At 36.5% G+C, this 24,231-nt stretch overlaps 1 protein-coding gene across 3 annotated transcripts in view; it reads left to right on the top strand.

The window, feature by feature from the left end:
* The window catches only part of cadm1b (cell adhesion molecule 1b), a 350,413-nt gene extending 326,668 nt beyond the window's left edge, over positions 1 to 23,745 (top strand). For all 3 annotated transcript variants that reach the window (XM_056473895.1, XM_056473897.1, XM_056473894.1), the window contains 2 exons: positions 19,143 to 19,268; positions 22,910 to 23,745. In XM_056473895.1, coding sequence (XP_056329870.1) covers positions 19,143 to 19,268; positions 22,910 to 23,028 — 245 coding nt within the window. In that variant the 3' untranslated portion in view covers positions 23,029 to 23,745. The remainder of the gene's footprint in view (positions 1 to 19,142; positions 19,269 to 22,909) is intronic.
* Positions 23,746 to 24,231: the final 486 nt, after the last annotated feature.

The following is a 24,231-nucleotide window of genomic DNA, read 5'->3' as shown; positions in this document are numbered from 1 at the left end:
CGTGAAAAGGAATGGTGTCACACCGCCCCGTAGCGTTCGTTTAAAAAAAAATGAAATGCAGCCATACGTACCTTCGCTTATGTAATTCACTGTCTCCAGAAACGTCCGCAGGGCAATGTTTTCCCAATGAGCCTGTGTTGCATAAAAATGCATAAACTTAAGATTTCAAGTGTAGTTAGCTCAAAATCAGAATTAATCCTTTGAAAAAAAAAGGTAATTTTCACAAATGTAGTCTTGACTGATGTGCAACCTTTTAAGTGAAAGGTCTTTTTTTAAATCAGAAAACAAATGGCTTCCGGTATGATTATTCATCACAATGTAAATAAATGGCTACTTATTTTTTGTTTAAAATTTATTTAAACATTTTTTCATAGTATATTATTACACACACGCATGTAATTTAAGTATAGTCCACAAAACCGGAAAGTTAAATAAACTTAAATCTGCAAGTTTTGGGAGACTCCATTACTCAATTAAATTGAGACAACAAGTTTACTCAATTAATTAAGTTCAGTAAACTTTTTCGGGTTTTTAGTGTGGGGTGTCTGCAAACATTACAAAAGAGCCTTTTTAATGTAGTAAAAGTTGTACAAAATGCACACATTATATGCAACTGAGTGTTTTCTGAAAAACTGATTAAGTAGCACATTAGTTCGTCAGGACAAAAGGAATGAAGAGATTTAAATTAACAATTAAAAGATCAAACTATTTGTAAAACCCAACAGCCAACTTTATCAAATGAGTGTAGTTAACTCAAAATTGACTGAAAGTTAATTTTACTGAGTTTTGAACTCAGTGTTAAAGTTATTGAGTTAATTAAATACCTCATTACTTCAACTTAAACGGACTTCACAGTACTCAAATAGATTAGTTGTTTTAACTCAAATGGTTTGCAGCAACCAGTTTCCTCAAAAAGTTTGAGTTGCCTTAACTTATTGGGTTTTACAGTACTCAGTTGGTTTGAGTTCTCTTCATTTATTGGATTTTATGTGCTCAAATTGCTTTGTTAACTTAAATGGATTAAGTTCACAGTACTTGTTGAGATTCATTTTTGAACTTAAATGGTTTGTTGCAATCGGTTTTCTCAAATGGTTTGAGTTACCTCAACTTTTTGGGTTTTACAGTGTATAGGAATATATTTATGTCAAAATCACATCTCATTGAAATCTATGTACATACATTTTGTCATTTTGTTGAGGTGATTATAAGTACTACTTTGTAATGACAACTTCTACACTTTATTTGGCACATCTCTGCGCTCCATTCGAGTGCGCAAAGAGGGATTTCATCAGTTATTGCTGAAGTTTTTTTTTTTTTTTTTGTTGTTGCTGAAGAGATTCCTGCAGAAGTGTCTATAGCCTCCAGAGGGAACGCAACTGCAGAGGAATCAATGGAGGATGAATGTACTCATCGCTCTCCTGTGACAATGTCAGTGTCAATGTTTAGTTCCCTTTCTATCACTCTACTGTCAGAACCGTGCCATAATAAAACACTACTCGCACGGCACATCAATGAGAAATGACACTTTATTCCACGACACAGACCACCGCAGTCTGCAGCTGGGATGAATCAAGCGTTATCTGAAATCATACCAAAACTGACAGAATTGTTTCAAGCATTAGCCGATGTGAGATTAAGCGCTTTTTTTTCTTTCTCTCTGCATTGTGAATGTGAGAAGAGGAGCGCTGAACTCTTTGCTGCGTGCCATTGTCTTGCTTTGTTTGAGAGGTAATTGTGTGTTAATGAGATGAACCCATGAGAGAGATTTCAAAAGCAAATTGAGTTGAGCAGGTGTTTGTTGTCTTGCATGTGCTACAGTGTTTTAGATAATTAGAATTGCATTGTATTCCAAAATATTCACCCATTCGGTTTTGTCTTTTAATTTAGCTCAATTGCAAACCGTAAACTAATCTTTGCAGCATAATGACAAGCAAATAACGTACACTTGTGTTCACGGGCGCTGCTGCGGATCAATTTTGTGTTTCCCTGAATTAACGGCAGCTTTGGAGAAGCCACTCGCAAATTGCAGCTTGTCAAACTGCAAACTACTCATAATTTCAAGTAGTTCAGCTAAAGTCAAGCTACTCTTTGAAACAGAAGTTACTTCACTAGTTACCAAAAAGATATCGTAAGCTACAAGGGAAGCATTTGAATCAAAACAGCTGATTATAGATTATACATATATTTGTGTTTCTTTATTATTTTTTCCAAACTATATCAGTTCAAATATGCACTGTATTTCTGGCAGTACAGTAATAGTATGTAATAATGTAGTAATAAATCGAGTAATAAATACAGAAGCTAATAAATTAGAAAACAGCTGAGTGCAAACACAGAGATGATTAGCGGCATTTAATTTATGATCACACCTTTTTAGCACAGTTTACACAGCTTAACTCTTTAGGATGGCACAATTTATTTAGAAGACTTGGTTCATTTAAATGAATCAGGCTTTCCAGTATGGGACAATTTGAGATGAACTGATTCATTGCTGAAAAAAAAACAGAAAAAAAAAAACAGTGAGATGTGGTTGAATTGATTTATCAGAATGATTAAAATTAAAATTTTGTACAGCTCATAGAACAATTGTGTTTCTTGAAATACAAACCAGAACATTTGTATGTAATTGATTCATTTGGATTAACTGATTCTTTGGAATTGGATTACAAACCATTCATAAGGATTTCTGAAATCTAGGATTTGTGTAACTTCATTAGACATTACTACTGAAATGATTTATTAGAACTTCTTAGATTAGAACTTGATACATTTGAACTAATGAAATGATTTATTAGGACTTTGCAGATTAGAACTTGATTCATTTGAGTCAAGGTGAATTGAATTTGGTCATTCAGTGAACTGGGTAGGTTAAATTGGCCATAATGTATGTGTGTATATGAATGTGTATTGGTGTTTCCCAGTGATGGGTTGCAGCTAGAAGGGCATCCGCTGAGTAAACCACAAGTTGGCGGTTCATTCTGCTGCAGCGACCCATGATTAATTAAGGGAAATTGAATGAATGGATGAATGAATGAATAAATAAACTGATTCGTTAGAATTAACCAGGATTATTAACATTACATATTTATGAAATCTAGGATTTGTGTAACTTTATTCATTAGAACTAATGTAATGATTCATTAGAACTTACCAGATTAGAACTTGATTTATTTGAACTAATGAAATGATTCATTGGAACTTTCTGATTATAACTTGATTAATTTGAACCAATGAAATGATTCATTAGACTTTTCCAGATTAGAACTTGATTCATTTGAACTAATGAAATGATTCATTAGAACTTTCCAGATTAGAACTTTACTTATTTGAACTAAGAAAATGGTTTATGATTCTAATTTTCCAACATTTCATCTAAGACCAGTTGATTTCTAGTAATGGATTTAAGACTATTTTGAATAAACTGATGGGTGTAGCACGATCGCCTCACAGCAAGAAGGTTATTGGTTCGAACCTTGGTCAGTTGGCATTTCTTTGTGGAGTTTGCATGTTCTTCCAGTGACCGTGGTGGGTTTTCTCTAGGTGCTCTGGTTTCCCCCACAACTCCAAAGACATGCACTATAGGTGAATTGGGTAAGCTAAAAAGGCTGTAGTGTATGTGTGTGTGAATGAGGGTGTATGGGTGTCTCTCAGTGATGGGTTGCAGCTGGAAGGGCATCCACTGTGTAAAACATATGCTGGATAAGTTGGCGGTTTATTCCGCTGTGGCCACCCCAGATTAATAAAGGGACTAAGCCAAAAATAAAATGAATGAATGAATGAATGAATGAATAAACTGATTCTTTGGAATTAACCAGTATTGTTAACACTACATGCGGATTTCTGAAATCTAGGATTTGTGTAACTTCATTCATTAGATCTAATAAAATGATTCTTTAGAGCTTTCCAGATAAGAACTTGTCTCATTTGTACTGAGGAAATGAATTTTCCAAGACAATATAATATGGTTGACTTTATTTAATCTATCAGAATGATTCAAACTTTTCAACATTTCACCCAAGATCAGTTGATTTCTTGCAATGCATTTAAGACTATTTTGAATAAACTGATTCTTTGGAATTAAGCAGGATTAATAACATTACATTTTCCAGTACTGGGTTTCAATTATAAGTGCATGTGCTGCACAAAGCATATGCTGGAATATGCTGGAATTGTTAGCAGTTCATTCCCTAATAAATATGGGACTAAGCTGAAGGAAAATGAGTGAATAATAACAGTGCATTTGAGATAATCTTTTCAATTGAATCACTTGATTCATTAGAACAAATTAGCAAAGCATAAGTTGATTTTAATTTATTTGAATGCATCAGATTTTCCAGCACTACAAATGTGAGTTCAGGATTTTTTAAGATTAGAATGAATTAGAATTTGAAGCACTATAGAGTTTAAGATGAACAGATTTATTTGAATAACTGTTCCAATATGATACATGAACCATGCAGAATGATACACTAAAACAAATCAATGATTTATGGTCAGGATTGTCAGAGTCCAGAAAACCATATTGATATAGTTTTATTTTCCGCAGACATGTAACACTTCTGAAAAAGTTACTTTGACTTACTTCAAAACTTTTAGTTCGTTATCCTCAACACTGATCAACAGCCTAACAGCCCTGCGGTTCTTACATTATCAATGAAGATCCTCCAGCACAGAGACTCTCCTCCACCGAGATCAACCCTGTGGCTCCAGCCTTATTTCAAGCACTTATTACGATGAGTTGAGAAAAAAAAATAAAGTAAAATGTGTCGACGCTTTACATTAAGTCTCTGAACTTTCCAATCCTGGTCTCATGGCCTCATTCAGCAGTCAGCCAGTGAATGTGGGTTAAAGCAGACTCATCTGCGCTGGGGTGATCTGAGGCTATAGCTGTGCTCATGCTGTGTTAGTCATAATGTAGGCCATAGCCAGATGTGAAATACACCTCCCACATGCTTTTCTTAATAGCCCTATCATGAATTATGCATATTACACAAGGTATAAAAAGTTGGACAGTTTTTTTGTTTTGTTTTTTTGGTGGGGGTTTGAGCGTGTTCGTTTGAAGCTGTTATTTTTCGCATATCGTTATGCCAGTAACACTGAATTCATTACTTTGGATTCATATCACAATTTGGGCATGCATTTGTCGAGTTTAATTAAATAAGATTGTGCGACTTTGTCTGGATTGTACTTTGCAGAGATATTCACACTTACACTCCCTTGCTCGACACTTGCTTACTATAGCAGGAAGTAGTTGTGTTTGCTCTGCAGATTTCAATGAGCAGGTAACTAGTCTTGGCATGCTTTGTATACTGACGAAATACACATCTGCAAGTTGTTCTTCTATTATGAAATGATTATGTTATGGTAGATGTTATGTGTGGTTGGTAGTTTGATTTGTAAAAGAAGAAATGGCCTTGTATATCACAGTTTGGATTCAGAATGCACACTTTTTTTTGGTCTGTAGTCGGAACATAATGAAAGTCATGAAAAAACTGCCAGTGTTTGTGAGGATTATTACATGCGAGTCTTGAAGGAAGGATCCTGTTGTGTAAGCATAGCCACTGTGTTAAGTTTTAATATCTAGAATATCTGTTTTCCATCGCTTTTTTCCATTTTTTCCAGTGGCAGAAAAACATTGCTGCGCTTGAAATTTTTGCTATTGTAGTTTAAATGCTCACCTTTTGTTGATTAATATTAATATAATAAATATAATATAATATAATATAATATAATATAATATAATATAATATAATATAATATAATATAATATAATATAATATAATATAATATAATATAATATAATATACACTCTAAAATGCTGAGTTGTATTAACTCAACATTGGGTCAAATACATGCAAATATAATCATTGGGTTATTTTTTTTTTTATTAAATGTAACTTACCTTTTTTTAACCCCATTGTTGGGTTTGTCCATATTTGACCCAATGTTGGGTTAATACAACCCAGCATTTTTTAGAATAGCATAATATAACATAATGTAATGGAGGCCAGCTAGTGAAGTGCTGTGCAGGTAAACCTCACTCCTCTGACCTCTAAAGGTGCTCTAGTGACAGACGCTAGAGGCCATGGTCTTAAACCTCCTTGTTAGAGCAACCAACCAACTACAAAAAAATCGCCGGTTCAATCCCAGCTCAGACTGGCTTGGGTGCAATAGGACTCGTGGGTAGGGTTGGGCTGATAGATGATGCTGAGTCAGCATGGCGATCCTCCGCCCCACCCCCGTTGCAAACCCGCTCGCGAAAAATACACACTCAGGCCCCGTTTACACTAATTTGTCTTAGTTTTAAAATGGCATTTTAGAACGAAAACGATCCACATCCACACACTGGTGTTTCATCTAGCACTTTTGAAATGCCCTCCTTCCATACTATATCACTAAGAACAAACATCACTTGACCACACACACATACACACAGGCATGCGCTGCAGCATACGTGCAAATCTGAGCTCCAGGAGGTCAGCAGCCGGTGCTCTGGGCACAAAACCCTAGAGAGCAGTGCATGTCGGACAGTTTATCAAGGATGTACCACTGGATTGCATCTCACTAAAGTCGATAAAGGTGATATTTAGTTAATCTTGTCTCTATGTAACGACTCTTCAGTCTTTTGAATCTATCAGGTAATGTGCCACAGTGTCAGTACACTGCTTCAGTCTTTCGCTTTCACGCTTGTACTTAGTAATTTTAGCTAAAACCTCAGATACTGTTGGTTGTGCACATTTTACCAACCAAGTTTGTCGACGCCATTATAAAAATACAAATCACTCTGCCTATTCATGCGGAAAAAGTGATTGACAGGTGGTAATTTGTGTGTAACTTATCTTTATTTATTAATGATTTGGTTATGGGTAAAATAAAGACCATGCGACTCAGGTAGTTGAAACGGTAGGCTACAAATAATTAATTCATTATGAATTAATTAATTATTCATGAATAATTAATTCACTGCCACCTATGATGACGATGCCATCATCCATCGCGATGTTTCACATTAGACATTGTGCGATGCCAGATTGGTCGACATTGCCCAACCCTACCGGTAATGTAATGTAATGTAATATAATATAATATAATATAATATAATATAATATAATATAATATAATATAATATAATATAATATAATATAATATAATATAATATAATATAATATAATATAATATAATAAAAAATACACTATAGCAAGAATAAAGACTAACAGATCTCTGATGTTGCCACTGATAAAATTGAGCTTTTTTAATGGGGCTTTCAGTTACACTACTGGACAGCCGAGTTAAAAATATAGTTGAGCTATAAAAGTATAGTGGATAGAACTATAATGAGCTGCATGCGCTGTAGCAAAAGAGCTGAGTTATTATCATCACCCATGTCAACAGTACTAAAGAGAAGCATTTCACCCAGTAATAATGCATCTGAGTAATGCCAAAATAAAGGTCAGAAATAGAAGGACTCGGTGAAGGTGTGAAGTTCTCCATTACTTGTTGAGACGCTACATAACTTCAACACTTTTTTCAGTCCCCCTGCCAAAGATAGCTCAGCAGGCGGCGAGGTGCCAAAATAAGTCTGGCAGATTTTATCAAAGATGCCACTTCTTTTCATTGTGGAGTAAACGACACGTCTGCAGCCTCTCGCTTCAAAGCCTGCGTTTTCTCCTTTTGGTTGTAAAGGACGTGCTCTAGTTGAGCAGTTTAGCGACGTGAACACGCAAGGAAGCGCCTTTCTCTCCCATCAAGAGTTTTCCGCTTTGATTGCACTGCAAAGGGAAATGAAGTATTATTTGAAGTTGACTAATGTTTCCTTGTGATTACAAACCAAGCCAGTTGTGTGCAGCGGCACGACTCTCGGAGAAGCTGAATGACTGCGAGTTTGATGTGAAAAGGCCTCTCACCGACACACTGTAGACGTCTACAGCTACGGACTCTTGGCATATTTATCATTCCATCTCCACAATTCAGGGGGAAAAATGTCAGCAGCCGTATGCTTTGTGGCATGTCGCGCACTGCTTTTAAAGCATATTTTGGCAGCGCTTTGCATCCGCCGACTTCACTGCGTCTGAATGTGATTTCACTCACAGAGAGTCGCAGATAGTAGTAAATGTCTTTGTCACCCCTGTGGCCTCCAAGCTCAATTTAGAGACTCTATCAGGAAAACATGCTTCAAAGGCTCCACATGCTCAGGGTCCAATGTTTGTTTGGAAAGGTCTCCCTTTGTACCCCGGGACCGTGGTCTCTTTCTCAGCCGAATCTGAATGAGTTCATGTTCAACCTCTTCTTAATGTTTTTTTTCTCTTTCTCCGGCGTCTTTCAGAAGCTCAGTCAAAATGTTGTGCGATTTACGTTTCTCAGCTACATTGTTTCTCCTACGGTGTCCTTGGGTGAGCTCTGATTTGCTTAAAAAGAAATTTCCGATTTCATTTCATCAGTGTGGCTTTTCTGAGACAAAACTCTGGGGAATGACCTCAAATCTTGATTTAAAAATCCAATAAAAAGCGGGTCGGCGAACAGATTTGCGAGCTCTGTTCCTGAAGATTTCCCTGATTACTTTTTGAAGTGCCTTTTATCCGGAAATAGACAGAAGACTATACATATTGGGCCGTCATGCGTGAGTGTGAGGTCCTCACGAGCATTTCGGCCGTTCCCGTTGGTCCGCAGCTGCTGCAATGACACTGGCCTGCGGTTTAATTAGTCACTTCTGCACAGATGCAGAATGAGACTCATAAAACATGAGCTCTCGGGCCCTGCAGCAGTGCATAAGTCTTCCCCCTGCTTCACCCGGCTGTAAATCAAGCAAAAGTCCTCTTTATTTCCCAATAAATCCCATCCACATCCCACCGCCTGCTTAACACGAGCGCACTTTGTAAAACCCACCGCGTGCTGTTTAATGCAGGCGTGTGGTTCGTCAATGAAGTTCAGAAAAGGCATTACAAAATAGTGGCCGACTGGTGGTCAGGAGGTGATGAAATTTAAAATGGAGTTGTTGATGTCTTAAACATATTCTACTGAAAGTCTGGTATATTTTTGTTTTAAGTTAAATTGAAAATACAATACAAACTTTTATGTTGTGAATTATTGCTATATGTAATATCTATATTTTTATATGAATATAAATGAATGGGATTGTTCACCCAAGACTGAAAATTCTGTCATCATTTACTTGTTTCTTTCTTCTTTCTTCTGTTGAACACAAGAGAAGTTATTTTGAAAAATGTTGGAAACTTGTAACCATTGTCTTTAATAGTATGTGTTTTGCATTCATTCATTCGTTCATTTTCCCTTGGCTTAGTCTCTTTATTCATCAAGGGTCGCCAAAGCGGAAAGAACTTATCCAACTTATCCAGCATATGTTTTACACAGCGGATGAACTTCCAGCTGCGACCCTAGTTCTGGGAAACATCTATATACATACATTCACACTTATACATCACAGCCAATTTAGTTTTTGTCATTCACTTATATTGCATGTCTACGGACTGTTGGGGATACCGGAACACCCGAAGAAAACCCACACGAACATGGGGAGAACATGCAAACTCCACACAGAAATGCCAACTGGCCCAGCTGGGACTCGAACCTGCAACTTTCTTGCCGTGAGGTGACAGTGCTAACCACTGAGCCACCATGCCCTCCTATTTGTTTTTTCCTACTATGGTTATAGGTTTCATTCACTTATTTTGTGTTAAACAGAAAAATGAAACGCATAAACATTTGTAACCTCTTAAGGATGAGTAAATAGTGAGTAGATATTTGGGTGTACTATCTCTTTAAAGTGTTATGTATTGCTTTGATGGTAAAGCTGCATTTTCAGAAGGCATTTTGTTGCATTCGCTCAATGTCGTAATTATCGTAATTTCCTCAGACTTGGAATTGCTGGTTTTATGGTGAAACACAATGGTCACATGGTACAAATTGTAGCTTTCCCGTTTGTACTTTCCAGTTTATAAGTATAATTATGAGTTCTACAAGAACATTAACGGTTTTTAGATGTTTACATTTTTATTACAATAATTGCAACATGACGTGCGCACATTCAGTATTACATGATCCTTCAGAATTCACCTAAATTATAATCCTTTTACAACAGAAATATTTTTTGTAACATCACATATGTGTTTACTTTTATTTTCACCAGTTTAATGCATGTTGCTGAATAAAAGTATTCATTCATTGATTTTCCTTTGGCTAAGTCCTTTATTTATCAGGAGTCGCCACAGTGGAAGTAACCGCCAACTATTCCAGCATATGTTTTAAGCAGCGGATGCCCTTCCAGCCGCAACCCAGTACTGGGAAACACCCATACACTCTCACATTCACACACACACTTATACACTACAACCAATTTGGTTAATCCAGTTCACCTATGGTGCATGTCTTTGGGGGAAACCGGAACACCCGGAGGAAACCCACACGAACCGGGGAGAACATGCAAGCTCCACATAGAAATGCCAACAGCCGGGACTCAAACCAGCGACCTTCTTGCTGTGAGGCGACAGTGCTAACCACTGAGCCACTGTGCCGCCCTTGAATAAAAGTATTAATTTCTTTAAAATGCAAAAATGTTCATTCATTCATTCATTTTCTTTTTGGCTTAGTACCTTTATTAATCTGGGGTCGCCACAGCGGAATGAACCGCCAATTTATCGAATACAGGGAGAGTATGCAAACTCCACACAGAAATGCCACTTGAACCAGCCGAGGCTCGAACCAGCGACTTTCTTGCTGTGAGGCGACAGCACTACCTACTGCGCCACTGCGTTGCCCTAAAATGCAAAAATTTATATTTCTTTATTTTATTGAAATAAATGCTCAAAATTTGAAAGCATGTTTGTAGCTTACAAAACAAAACAAAAAATGTAAAAAAAAAAAAAAGTTTAAAGATATGAAATATCAAAAAAAGTAACTGAGAGAAAAGAAAGAAAAGAATGAGGAATTGAACAAATAAATAAAAAAGGAAAATGGAGTGGAAAAATTGAGTAAAGAAAAAAAGTTTGAACAAAATACATTCATTCATTCATTTTCTTTCTTTTTGGCTTAGTCACCACAGTGGAATGAACCACCAACTTTTTCAGCATATGTTTTACACAGTGTATGCCCTTCCAGCTGCAACCCATCACTGGGAAACATCCATACACTCACTCACTCGGACAACTTAGCTTACCCAATTTACCTATACACCATGTTTTTGGACTTGGAGAAAACCAGAGCAAACTTCACACAGAAACCAGCAACCTTCTTGCTGTGAGGCGATTGTGCTACCCACTGCGCCACCGTGCTTCCTAACAAAATATATATATTTTCCAATTAAGAAAGAAAGAAAGAAAGAAAGAAAGAAAGAAAGAAAGAAAGAAAGAAAGAAAGAAAGAAAGAAAGAAAGAAAGAAGGAAGTAGTAAGAAGAAGTAAGATTTTAAGGAAAAGGAGGAAGGAAGGAAGGAAGGAAGGAAGGAAGGAAGGAAGGAAGGAAGGAAGGAAGGAAGGAAGGAAGGAAGGAAGGAAGGACATTTTTTATAACAGAAAGAAAGAAAGAAAGAAAGAAAGAAAGAAAGAAAGAAAGAAAGAAAGAAAGAAAGAAAGAAAGAAGTAGTAAGAAGAAGTAAGATTTTAAGGAAAAGGAGGAAGGAAGGAAGGAAGGAAGGAAGGAAGGAAGGAAGGAAGGAAGGATGGATGGATGGATGGAAGGAAGGTTAAAGGAAGGAAAGACATTTTTATAACAGAAAGAAAGAAAGAAAGAAAGAAAGAAAGAAAGAAAGAAAGAAAGAAAGAAAGAAAGAAGTATTAAGAAGAAGTAAGATTTTAAAGAAAAAGGAGGAAGGAAGGAAGGAAGGAAGGAAGGAAGGAAGGAAGGAAGGAAGGAAGGAAGATTAAAGGAAGGAAAGACATTTTTATAACAGAAAGAAAGAAAGAAAGAAAGAAAGAAAGAAAGAAAGAAAGAAAGAAAGAAAGAAAGAAAGAAGCAAATATGGAAGATAATAATGAAATGGAGGAAGATGCTAAAGAAAATAAAGCAATAAGAGCAGAGAGAAAAACAAAGAAAGGAAAACTGATAGAGGGATAATTTGTGCTTTCTCGTTTTAAAGGTTAAATCAGTTCACTCTGTATGACTTTTTTTAAAAAACATTTAAAAATATCTTGGCAGTGCATGATCCTACTCACATCCTGATGCCTGCTTATCCCAATTACAGTTTGTAAACCCTGCCACGTGCCATTTAACACATGCACATATAGACCTGTTCTTCCCTGAATAACACAACAGCGGCTGATTGGTTGTTACAAGAACACTAAACAGCAGAACTCTCTAACTGACATCTTAAATGCGAGTTTGCCATTACACGTGCACATTATATTTGCCGAAAATTGAATTCCCTCCAAAATTTCCTGTCGCAGGCTAAGATATCCGTGCCCCTGGACAGCTAATTTATCAGCGGGTGTCAGGCAGGAGGCAGCAGGGGGAGGAGAGGAGGAGCGGAGAGCAGGAGGAGGTGGAGAACAGGAGCTCTGCGGAGAGAATGCAATGTGACAGAGCTCCTCTCCGCTCTGTTCATTCCCAGTCTCATGCTAATTAGCACTGGGAACAGACTGCCAGAGCCACAAGAGGAGCCTCTGGTGCAACATGATGCAATGCAGGGTTTCCCTGTCCTATATCAATGCACAAACCACTGTGGCTCATATCAAAGCTGCATCTTGCTGGGCTGGATCTGCTGGTTTGCTGCAGGAGGAAGAGTTTGTTTGCATGGTGTCAACCAAGCAACATCTTGGTTTCAGCTAAAAAAATAGAATAAAATAAAAAGATTGGAGTAATGGAGTGGCCCTCTTAATGCCCTGAACTCAACCCAATTGAAAACGTTTGAGTTTCTGAAGCAAAACCGTTGGATGTAGTTTGTTTATTATGGGCTGAAATACCAATTACTGGGTCCCAGGAGTTGATTGACTTGATGGAACATAAATGTGCAGCAGTTATCAAAAACAATGGGCTAGTTAACTAAATATTAGTTCAGTAATTTGAACTGTTTTTAGTATTTCAGTGAGAGAAAATATTGATAATGCTATTTTTTAACTAATTAATTTATATTTCTCCTATAAAAACATTACGGAGAATTGATCAAATCTCTTAATACTTTAATTTATAGTAGAATGTGTAATTTTTCTACTATATTGATCCACATAACCATATTCCACTATTGAAATATGGAGATAAAAAGCATACTGTACACTTTTTAACACTTTATTTTTTATTGCACTTTATTTGTTTATTTGTTTTCACTATTTATTCATTATTTAAGGCACTGATAATTTTTAAAGCATCTGGTAGAGCATTTTGGACCCAAAAGCTGTGACATGATGTCAGACTTAAACAGATTGACAGTCATTAAATGCACCTGTTAGATAGACAGTATGTTGCAATTGTACGGGTTCATCTAGTAGTCCTATATTAGAACTAACAGCATGGGTGCAGGTTAAATGCGTGTAAGCCTTCTCAGCTCATGTGAAAAGAAATAATTTTATTTGTTAAAATTTATTTTAATTTAATTTTCAATTTCAACACCGAATTTAATCTGGCTTCAATTTATAATCATTTAAATTTAGATTCATCCAATTTAAGCTGATCACCTTATAGGTTGTGATTTGGTCTAATTTAGATCGATTAACCTAATAAATCCTTATTTTCAGGTTCATCGTTTACCCGAAGTCGCTTAGAGTCAGTATGCTGGCCAGTTACATCTGCTCACGGACACAACCTCGCCAGTTCTGGTTCTTAGATAGAGAATATAACTGTAGACTTATTTCCTTTAAGTAATATTAGGTCGCCCCATGCTTGCTTATATATGAAGTTTGATTTAGATCAAGTAGATCTACCACTAGATTATATCATACTAAGTCATTGATTGTTGGAAATCAACAGGTCTCTAATGCTGTGCCTATGCTCCATCCATTGAGCCTAAATGTATGAACAAATCCTGGTCGTAGGCTGCGAAAACATCAGCCTAAATAATCTACTAGATACAATGATTGCAGGAGATATTAGAGTTAAACAAGAATTTTACATTTATTCGCCAGGCAAAGATTTTCCATGCCAATTCACATAATTAAACAAAATAAGCCAGAAATGTACAACATCAATTACTCAAAGATACATTTAGGAGTTAGAGATTAATACCTGGCCATGTAGAAATACATTGTAGCATATAAGTCTTGATGCAGAGCTCAGAGACTCACACACTGCAATGGGGTATCCTGACTACTAAATCCCTTAAACCTTTCCTTTAAATACTCAAATCACAAAAAAAAACATAATAAATTCAAGTTAATAAAAGCTTCACAAAGACCCTTGTCTGGTAATGAGTTGATGTGAAGTCCTTTTTCCCTGGGGTGGTGCATCTGGCAAAGATCTTAATAAAGCCTAAACACAAATTAACAGATATAAGTAAAATTGTGAAACATTATAGTGAAATTAAGACCACTTTACCAATCACCCATAGACATTTAAAATGACCCTAAACATGAATATAGATCCACAAGATACACCATATTAAAAACTTGGTGGAGAAGGTAAAGTCGAGGGCAGAGAGTGGGGCTCAGAATGCATGATCAAGACAGTTGAACAACTGGTTTCCTAGATGATCTTCTCAGATTAGAAAGTTTATTGTTTTAGTGTCTGACAATTCTAATGGTCTTCCCTTTTGGAATTCCATAACAGTTCTCAGGGTCTGATATTATGGAGAGACTTAGCCATCCTTACAGAATAATATGCTGAATTTAAGATGTTTGGTAAGGAATGGCAGATTAGTTACTGAAGATTCAACTGGTGCAGATTCTGAAAATGGAAAAAGGGAACCTTTAATTACTCTAATGTCTGATGAAACGCTATTGATAACAAAATGGAATGAATAATATGGAGGAAAACATATAGTCTGGGTTGTGTTGAGGCGCTTTCAGTCCTCGCTCTCGAGGTCTGCGTGTTTTCTTGTGGTTTGGTTGCTAGGCACTTCATCAGGGAACTTAATGTGTAATTAGAAGGTGAGCAGGGTTTATTTTCTGTCTGTTCTCTTGCACGAATGTCTTAAAAAAATTAAATAAAATAACTTTAACCATAAAAGCCATGACAACAAAAAGCTGAAATAAAAAGTAATTGGCTGCATACATGAACAGGAATAAGCCAAGAATAAAATTAAAAGTGCTGTTTGGTCTAAATAAATGAAAATCAATATTCTAAAAGCTAAAATCAGTGTGTATGTGTGTGGTATTAATATTTGTTCAAACCCACTTGAACACGGAGAGCACATGCAAACTCCACACAGAAACACCAACTGACCAAGCTGGAATTTGAACCAACGACCTTGTTACGTAGCGGATGCACCTCGCTACGCACATAAGGTTAAGGATGACCGCTATTAAAAGAGGTCACCCGGAGTCCCCGTTCCTGTTCCCCAAGCACTCACACACAGGCCAAGTTTGCGAAAAAGGGGTAACAAATTTATTAAACAAAAATTCCACTATAGGAAGCAGGGAACAAAAAGGCCAAAACAATAAACAAAACAAGGTACGCTACCTATTATTAAATTTCTTACCTAAAACCGAAAATAAAGTTCCGTAAATGAAAAACAATTCTAACCTCCATAACTATCCATTAAACAAGAGAAAACTGGACAAAAGAAAAAGGGGCCTTCCCTTAGATCATTCAGCAGTAAGTAAACATTTAGCCACAGCTAACAGAATACCGTCCTAGTACCGTATTTAACAGAGTATCTCACCAGATTACTTTGAAACAGGGTTGTAGACATGAAACAAACGATCAGCCACCGCTAATGCAAGTTACCGTCCTAGTACCGAATTTAACAGAGTATCTCACCAGATGACTTTGGAAAAAGGTTTCAGACAGAAAGATATCACTGCCATACAGAGAACTTAGAGCGATCTGCTCACACACACAACAGCGAGGGGAAACAGGAAGAGAACTCGATGAAGAGCGCAAACAGCACGCTTTTATAACTGGCGCCGCCCCTCTCACAGCTGCACCTGATATCCGCTCATGTGGAGAGAGAGAGAGAGAAAGAGAGACAGATAGAGGATACAACACACACAGGAACAATACACACTAGCATTGTCAAAATAATGTTACTCAATATGTAACAGACCTTCTTTCTGTGAGGCGACAGTGCTAACAACTGAGCCACTGTGTCATCTAAATATTCTTTGAATTATTATTATTATTATTATTATTATTATTATTATTATTATTATTATTATTATTATTATTATTATTATTATTATTAAAGTTCTATTCTTCATGTGCCTCTGTTACTGTTGGTATTGAAAATGAAACAATTGGTATGCCTGTACTGTAGCACTTAAATGTTCATCTAGTTTGAGCTTGTTCATTCCTTTTGTCTATTGCTAGTAGCTGTACTCTTCACAGAAGCTGTTTGCTGTTAGTGAGCTAATAAAATATTTCAAGTCAAATCAATATCCGGTGTTCAATTATTTACTTATGTGAGAAGGAGCTGGGTAGTAAGCAGGTTAATGTACATCTAGACAGCTGTTAATGCAAAATAAACCCATTCAGGCTGATATAAGACTCTTCAGCTTCACATTGCAGCCCTGATCACCCTGTCGGGGTTTATTCTGTGATAATTACCATCTGGATGTACATTATCCCTTACTTGTCATCATACTTCGCAATATTCCTGTTTTTACTGTATACAACATGGAAACTCTACTGACTCCAGATTTTCAGTAGTGTAAATACTAGGATTGTCAATCAGTTATTTTCATTCATTTTCCTTTGGCTTAGTCCCTTATTTATCAGGGGTCGCCACAGCAGAATGAACCGGCAACTATTCTAGCATATGTTTTATGCAGCGGATGCCCTTCCAGCCGAAACCCAGTAGTGGGAAACACTCATACATACTCATTCACACACACTCATACACTATGGCCAATTTTTGGTTTACTCAGTTCACCTACACTCACTGGCCACTTTATTTGGTATACCTGCTCAACTGCTTGTACAACTCAGTAAATCACATAGCAGCAACTCAGTGCATTTAGGCATGTAGACATGGTCAAGACGATCTGCTGCAGTTCTGGAAGAAAAGCGATTTAAGTGACTTTGAACATGCTATGGTTGTTGGTGGCAAACAGGCTGGTCTGAGTATTTCATAAACTGCTGATCTACTGGAATTTTTATGTACAACCATCTCTAGGGTTTACAGAGAATGGTCTGAAAAGGAGAAAATATCCAGTGAGTGGCAGTTCTGTGGGTGCAAATGCCTTGTTGATGCCAGAGGACAGAGGAGAATGGCCAGACTGGTTCAAGCTGATAGACAGACAACAGTTACTCAAATAACCACTCAACTGAGGCATGCAGAAGAGCATCTCTGAATGCACAACGTCAAGCCTTGAGGCAGGTAGGCTACAGCAGCAGAAGACCATACCGAGTGCCACTCCTGTCAGCTAAGAATAAGAAGGCTAAGTATAACCACAAGAATAAGTGAGGCTACAATTCACACAGGCTCACCAAAATTGGACAATAGAAGATTGGATAAATGTTGCCTGGTCTGATGAGTCTCGATTTCTGCTGCAACATTTATTATTATTATTTATTTTACCAGGAAAGATACATTGAGATTAAAAATCTCTTTCACAAGAGCATCCTGGCCAAGATTAGGCAGTACACATGTCACATGGGTTTAACAAACAAAAAACAGTTAACATGAATCACACTGACAAACTATTCAAAACATCTACAAATCTGTGTTTGAACTTCTAAATCATTCATGCTCTTTTTAAAAGCATTTAGTGAAATCAACTGCAACTGTGTTTGCAGATTATTCCATGCAAAAGGTGCTGCGTATTTGGATGGTAGGGTCAGAATTTGGCATCAACAACATGAAAGCATGGATCCATCCTGCCTTGTATCAAGGGTTAAAGCTGGTGGTGGTGGTGGTATAATGGTGTGGGGAATATTTTCTTGGCACACTTTAGGCTCATTAGTACCAATTGAGCATTGTGTCAATGCCACAGCCTATCTGAGTATTGTTTCTGACCATCTCCATCCCTTTGTGGCCACAGTGTACCCATCTTCTGATGGCTACTTTCAGCAGGGGAACGTGATGTGTGATAAAGCTCGAATCATCTCAGACTTGTTTCTTGAGCATGACAATTAGTTCAGTGTACTCAAATGGCCTCCACAGTCACCAGATCTCAATCCAATAGAGACAGGAGAACAGGAGGAACAGGAGATTTGCATCATGGGTGTGCAGCGAACAAATCTGCAGCAGCTGTGTGATGCTATCATGTCAATACAGAGCAAAATCTCTAAAGGGATATTTCCAGCATCTAGTTGAATCTATGCCACAAAGGATTGAGACAGTTTTGAAGGCAAAAAGGTGGTCCAAGCTGGTACTAGTAAGGTGTACCTAATAAAGTGGCCAGTGAGTGTATATCGCATGTCTTTGGACTGTAGGGGAAACCGGAGCACCTAGAGGAAACCCACATGAACATGGGAAGAACATGCAACTCCACACAGAAATGCCAACTGATCTAGCCAGAATTCGAACCAGCGACCTTCTTGCTGTGTGGCGTTTGTGTTAACCATTGAGCCACCATGCCACCCAGCTTTGTTTTTTTTTATCTGTGAAATTGGCAACTCTTAAAACTATATATTTGGTGTTTTCTATAGTGTTTGGTCATTGCAGACATTCTCTCGTTTTCGCACATTTTAATGTATCAATGTTATCTTTTCATTAAAACCATCACAGGCTGGCAACTTTATCTCCCGAGTGTCAGTGCTGGCTCAGACAGCTGAGGTTTCAGCATCAAACAAACAAACTGTGTTTGAGTATGTGTTAGTCTGTGTCATGCTATTTACACATTTACAGGAAATGGCACAAACAGGAGTATGTGAAAACCGTCTGTCAGATACACAGAGAGGTGTTTTGGAGTCTCAACACTGCATTTCAGGCTTGTGATGTTTTGCATAAGGATGACTGTTAATTAACTGCCATTAATGAATTGATTTAAAGCAGAATAATTTGGCAGTTATTCCATGGAATCTCAAACTGAATTCCCAACCGCAAGCAGCGCATGGGGCTATAAATTTATGTGTGTGTGTTTGTGTTTCTCTCTGATGCAGATTCAAGAGCAGATGGAGCACCACAGAAAATTGATCATGCCGTCATCGGCGGAGTTGTCGCAGTGGTTGTGTTCGCCATGCTTTGTCTCCTGATTGTTCTTGGCCGATATTTTGCCAGACACAAAGGTAAATCACAAGCATGATTCTGGCTTGGCCTGATTTTTTTTTATTATTACTGACAATGACAAATGAGTTCAACTTTATTTTGCTGGTTTACACTGACTGTTTAAAGGTGCCGTATAATGAAAATCTGGACGTACCTAGGCATACCATAGCTGAATAATAAGAGTTCAGTATGTGGAAATTACATAACATGAGCCCCTTTTTCTCATGTAAATCCTACGGATATAAATCCAGGCACAAAATGACAAAGATGACAAAACAGTTTTTTTTTTTTTTTGTCAGCGCTAGTTTTTTGGACTGTATTTGGGACTCTTATTTTGAAAATGGGAGAGACAGGGAGACTAAAGCATGCTGCCCTGTCTTTACATTGTTTTCTATACATTGCTGAGTGGTGAAGAGAGACGTCAAATGGCTGGAGACGTCAAACTCATAGTGTACTTGAAAAATGTAATGTTACCCTACTTAAAATGTAGCGTAACTACACCAAAAAAGCTACCCTCTGGGAAATGTAGCAATCTAAGCTAAAAGCTACTTGGCAAAAGTTGCTTAGCTACATCTAAGCTGTTTTTTTGCAGTTTTCATTTTTAAATAAAAGCGGCAATGAAACATGAGGCATAATTTTTTCGTTCAATTATTTACTGTAAATAATATGCAATTCCACACAGAAACAAATTATAGTAAATAACAACAAAAACTAAAATTCCAATAAAACCAGTAATTTATCGTATATTTATCGTATAGGGAAATATTTAGAGGGGCTAAATAAAATAATGAATATAATTCTGACTCCACCTATATATATATATATATATATATATATATATATATATATATATATATATATATATATATATATATATATATATATATATATATATATATATATATTTTTTTTTTTTTTTTTAATAATTTTTTTTTATTATTCATTTATTTATTTATTTTATTTATTTATTTTTTTTATTATTATTATTTTTTTTTTTTTTTACTGTAGTAAGGCTAATAGCATCAGAATTAACGTTATTCCATCTTAACATGTACATCTCAAGGTCACGAGAAATCCTGCTTCAGAAATAACTCATATCCCTCATCGTTCCATAAAACAAATTTCTCGTGTTACCTTAATTAGTTGTCGACTAATCGACTTCACTGACCGGAGGGAGAGGTGGGAGAGGTGGCAGTAGCGCTCCAAAAAGTTTGTTATCGACCACCGTAAAACAGGATGAAGAAATCATCATTCTCGCTATCATATGGATTTACTTTCATTGGCTAGACACTGGCGTCAAAGCTCCGTGAATGTCAGTGTCATTACTTTTTGATCCGCGATTAGTAATTGTAGCTTGTGTGGACGCAACTGCGCTACTTGACTAAAAAAATACATTCGCTAAAAAAAGCGATTTGATTTAGAAAGTAGCTGCGCTACCCCCACGCTACTGAGAAATGTAGTTAAGCAGTAGTAGCGTCATTACTTGTAGCGACGCTACTGCCCAACACTGCTCACCGAATACATTGTTTAGAATATTAAAAGACATGGTATGGCACAGTATAAGTAGAATAAGTTGATGTACAAAGTTATTTAAAGATAGGGGAGTGTCTGTTAGAGAACTATTAAAATGTTCAGAAGTTCTTCAAAAATTCTTTAAAGATGGACCTGTTTTGTGCTTTGAGGATGTTGATTGTACTGTATACGGTATGTTTGTGCTAAACCTATTTGTTTGCATTCATTCTTAAATAATTTATATTCAAAGCGTAATGCGAAATTTCTCAATTGTATTAAAGACAAAGGAGAAGTATGTTAATTTGGATGTACAATACTTGTATCTATACAATGCATTTTCATTTTATTGCAAAGCATGCACATATTTACAAACATTGTAGGAGTATTATTATTATTATCATTGTATAAATACTGACTAAATTACAACATTTAGCATGCAATTCTTAACATTAACATTTTTATCTACAAATTTCACTAAACACAATTATGTCCCAAATAATATTTAACAGAGCAAGGAAATTTTCACAGTATATCTGATAGTATTTGTTCTCCTGGAGAAAGTCTTCTTTGTTTTATTTCGGCTTGAATAAAAAAAGTATTTAATTTTTTAAAAACCTATTTAAGGTCAATATTATTAGCCCCTTTAAGCTATTATTTTTCAATAATCTAAAGAACAAACCATCATTATACAATAACTTGCCTCATTACACTATTCTGCCTAGTTAACCTAATTAACCTAGTTAACCCTTAAAATTTCGCTTTAAGCTGTATAGAAGTGTCTTGAAAAATATCTAGTAAAATATTATTTACTGTCATCATGGTAAAAACAAAATAAATCAGTTATTAGAATTATATAATATGAAAGTTTTACTTAAAGATTCTTAATTCTGTGCTCTATAATCGACATTTTGCAGAAACTACATTATCTAATCAGATTTGTAGTGAGCAGAGTATGTCAAAAGACATCTTTAGCTCCGCCCACTCCCATGAAGCAAAGATCTGGGGTGTGTTTCCCAAGCAACGACGTAACTCGCGGCTGAACTATTATAGTACGATGCACCATTTGGGAAAAGAACAATGTAGTGATGAGTGTTTCCCAAAACCCGTACTTTTTCTGTTGCAGATACGTCGTTTGAACCACATTAGTTATAACATAAAACACCAATAATGATGCTCTAAACACGGTGGAAAAACTTCCTAAGAGAAGAGCCGCATAATTTCTTTGTGCAAATTACATTGTTTTACACGCATACGCATTTAAAAAATATATTAGTTTTGGTAAAAACATGTACCGATTTCCATATTATTTTCCATATTATTTTTTATTTTTTGAAAAGTCTACTTTTACAATTTGACACATGCAAACCACTGCAGAAATGTTTTAACCAACAGGCCCATACAGTACAGATACCTAATAAATAGCCTACTATAAATTAAAAAGCATCAACGTATGCTCTCTTTTTGTTTTCACAAGCTTTGGAGATGTACCATAAATTCCGCTTTTAAATAATAGGTCACCTATAGCTTTCGCCATGAGCCACGGCTGTTTAAAATAACATCAATGTTTTCAAAGTGCACTGCAAAGGGAGCGCAATTGTAAACATGAAGACTAAAACTGAACTGTAAAAATACTTTGAAAGCAAATTACACCAAGGAATGATGACTTTTTTTTTAATAATTCCAAGTTTAAATGTTAGAATGTTCTAAACAAATAGGGCATAGGGGGATAAGGGGGAATTCAACACAGCCAGGAACTATGTTTCTAACTACAGCTCCAGAGGAGTAGTTGCAGGAATACAAGTTTGCAACGCAGTTTGTGAATGGAACGATGGATTTGGGAAACGTCAAATCAACAAACTGTTTATAACAACTGAACTTGCAAACTTAGTTGGCTAATGATAGTTTTCGGAAATGCACCCCTGGATAGAGAGTCTGTCTCCCTACACTTTAAAAAAATATACACAATTTTTTTAGTGTACTGTACTTTTTTCTAGATACAATCAAAAGTTTTATATTTCTCCTTTTATTATTATCTCCACAGTGTTTCATCTTATTTTCATGCACTTCTTTGTAATTTTACACTCAGTAGTTCACAGAATAAAGTAACCCATCAAAATAAAGTATTATTAACGAATGTTCCCCTTTTAAGGTACCTACTTCACCCACGAAGCCAAAGGAGCGGACGACGCAGCGGACGCTGACACTGCCATCATCAACGCAGAGGGCGGACACAACAATTCGGATGACAAGAAGGAATACTACATTTAACTGGGACTAGACCTGTTAGCTTCCAGTGCTGAACAGCAAACTGTGGACTGCTGGGTTTGGGAGGAAGGGGTTGTGGGATTCAATCAGGCTGGATTCACACCTGCGCAGCTGAAGAGACGCTGCTGCCATCGAGACGGACGGGGTGTGGGATGGCAGAGCACTAGGAGAGCTCAATTTTAGACCGCTTCACCATCCAACACCTCCTGCTGGGGCCGGTTTTGTTCCGTTTAAACATTTGCTAAGAATTTTGTGCCTTGTTCTGTTCTTACTGAAGTTCATCAGGACACCCACAAGCTACTGTCTCTCCAATGGTCTGAATCCACGTTTTGGGGTTTTTTTTCCTTTCATTTCATTTTTTTAATTGCTAACACATCTTAAAGCTCTCTCTCTCATGCTGTTCTGTCTGCAGGTCTGAAAGAAAGCCGCGCACCAAGTTTCGATGTAAGATTCAGTCACAGAATGATCGCTTGGGTTGTTTTCACGGATTGATTCCAAGTAATTTATTTGGCAAATTGCCTGTTGCTCTCCTTAGTCCCCCAGAGAACGAGTTAGAGATGATAGAAACCTTTTTTTCCCTCGCTTTTTTGTGACCAACAGCATTCAGCAGCAGTATTGCATTGTTGCATTATTAATTGGATATACTGTTTGTGATTATGATCAGCTTGTGTTGATATTAGGGCTGTCAATCGAACACATTACTACTATTACTACTATTAGTGCGCATATATAAAAATATTAAAATGATACACATATTTGGCAATGATATGACAATAATAATAATAATAATAATTTTTTTATTATTATTATTATTATTATATGCATCTTTGGAGAAAATATTAAGAGCATTTATGACATTTCTTACTAAATTAAAATAAAAATGTTATTTAAAGCAGTGGATCCCAAAGTGGGGGTCATGAGACAATGAGAGGAGGGTTGCTTGGTGATTTACAAAAATCATATTAATTTAAATAAACTATTAGAATTACCATATTTTATTCATAACCTACTGAATAATTTTTTTAGGTAATAGTTACATTAAAAAAAACAGCATGCAATTAAAAAGCCACCAGCCTTTCCGCTTGTTAAGTCGTGATGTATTAGTGATGTCTGAAATACAGTTTCAAGGTCCAAGCCGCTACTCATGTGAATTGAAAAAATATTCATTTATGACCATTTGTTTCGTTTTGTTAAGTTCAATTCGTT

Source organism: Danio aesculapii, chromosome 15 (genome assembly GCF_903798145.1).
Source record: "Danio aesculapii chromosome 15, fDanAes4.1, whole genome shotgun sequence".
Classification (NCBI taxonomy): domain Eukaryota; kingdom Metazoa; phylum Chordata; class Actinopteri; order Cypriniformes; family Danionidae; genus Danio; species Danio aesculapii.
The sequence above is the reverse complement of the archived record's forward strand: the minus strand, read 5'-3'. Positions and strand labels throughout refer to the sequence as shown.